The 1,951-nt window shown below is 33.7% G+C and overlaps 1 protein-coding gene across 1 annotated transcript in view; it reads left to right on the forward strand.

The window, feature by feature from the left end:
• Nucleotides 1-1,939, forward strand: part of LOC107081354 (hereditary hemochromatosis protein homolog) — a 3,778-nt gene extending 1,839 nt beyond the window's left edge. Inside the window, exon 2 of the mRNA XM_015369547.1 lies at nucleotides 1,578-1,939. Within this exon, the coding sequence (XP_015225033.1) occupies nucleotides 1,578-1,717 (140 nt within the window). The 3' untranslated portion in view covers nucleotides 1,718-1,939. The remainder of the gene's footprint in view (nucleotides 1-1,577) is intronic.
• Nucleotides 1,940-1,951: the final 12 nt, after the last annotated feature.

Here is a 1,951-nt window from a genome sequence, read left to right on the forward strand (position 1 = left end):
TGTATATTTATTTAGTTATTTATTTATTAGTGTGGTTATAATACAGGATAAATAATTACAGATAATTGCAGATAAGATTTATACATTATATACAACGATAGTTGAGAGGTATGTGTAAGCAGAACTCCAAATGAGGATGGATGGCATCCCCCTTAAATAAATCTTAAAAATCCTCCTCCATTTTAATTGACCGTCGCCCCATACCATACCCATACTGTGACATTTTATTACTGAATGTGTACAATTTCTACAATATATCAACAGTAATGGCAATAATATTTAAATATTTGGCGGGCTGTGGGCTTAAGAGTAGCCTGAGCAAAGAAAATAATAATAATAAATTTGTCTTCTGCATTTGTCCCTAACAATCTAGGGCCAGTGATAGCCATGCCATTCTAGGGACTGACTGCAGTTCTTCTCTAAGGTGCCTGGGTCAAGTTCAATGGCCGACGTACCTGACATGTAACAATCATACCATGCATAGTGCTTTAGGTCAATAGACTATATTAATTAGGCTATGTGTGCTTCAAAAAAAAAAAGATAATCCGCCTTCTTATTTTTTTAAACTAGACAACTGCATGTAAGTAGTGTTGGAGTAAGTAGTATAGACTAATTAGCTGGAATAAATAACACACAATGAACAATACAGTTACAGTGATCTGGTCACTTCAATTCTATGTTTGCAATGCGTGTTAAGCCATCACACAGAGCAAATGCAGCACTGATGATTCATATCTGTTTTAACTTTTTAGCGTTCTTTAACTTCGTCAAGCCTTCACTTAGACTAGATTGCTGCGTCTATGACAACAAGTTGGTTTGTTCCCACCGACAATGTGCACATTAGATAAGACTGGTAAAACTAGTTAGCTACGCTGTATTCAAATCCCTATTCCTACCAGCAGTTAGGGAGTGGCAAAGCAGTTAGAGGTAATTATGATATTTACTTTTTTTTTTTAAAACTTTGGCAATCACAAAGATGGAGTTCTTTGTACGACATTATTCTTTCCTCACAGATTTATTTTTTTTCTTTTACTACGATTGTTATTCCTGCTATATTAAAGTACACGCAGACTCTCTCTGTAGGGTCATTGAACCAGTTCTTCTTTAGTTATCACAATGACTGCAAACATGAGTATGATCTGCAAACAGTCATTTTTACCACCTACCGATGTGAAATAAGTATCTAGTACGGATGTAGATATTCTTTTAGATTCTTTAGATCTAGAAATTCTTTTTTTTTCATAAAAAAAATGTCAGAAAATGTTTTCACTGATGAAGATGAGTCCTAAAGTTTAACACCTTATCTTTGCTCTTTCACCTTTATTTTGAAATGTGTTCAGTTGGATTTCATTTATTTCAGCTATTTTGATTATGTTAGATTGTTTGGCTTTAAACATCAAACCCCAAGTTCACTTCAAAATTCACTCAGGTTAAAATTGAATTTTTATTTATTTTCTTCATAATGCAACTTGCACTGTGTTTCCATTATAATTTTCTTTATCAGATTTTTTTTTTGTCACACAGATATTTAATGTTATATCACCATAAAACTAATAAGAATTGATGTTCTGTTTTAGTTCCTGATCAAAGCGGCGATCCAACCATCATTGGCGTCGTGGTTGCATTGGTTGTCTTGGGCGGGGTCATTTGTGCTGTTCTGTTTCTGTGTAGAGACAAGCTCTTCGGTACCAGTAAGTACATTGCTGTGATGGAGTAAATACATTTTTGCATATTGTTTTTCTTTTTTCAAAACAGAAAATAAAAACTTGGAGAAGGCAGAGGGTTTCTTTCCCAGGACAAAGATACCTTAGTTACCAGGAATTGTCATGCTTTCATTAAGGATGTGCATCTTATTTTGGCTCTTAACTTAATCATGTGACTCATTCTTAAGACTTCTATTATATTATTTAAGCAATAATGGATAGTATAACTTAGAAAGTGTTATAGATGT

Source organism: Cyprinodon variegatus, unplaced genomic scaffold, assembly GCF_000732505.1.
Source record: "Cyprinodon variegatus isolate N-32 unplaced genomic scaffold, C_variegatus-1.0 Scaffold4410, whole genome shotgun sequence".
Lineage (NCBI taxonomy): Eukaryota > Metazoa > Chordata > Actinopteri > Cyprinodontiformes > Cyprinodontidae > Cyprinodon > Cyprinodon variegatus.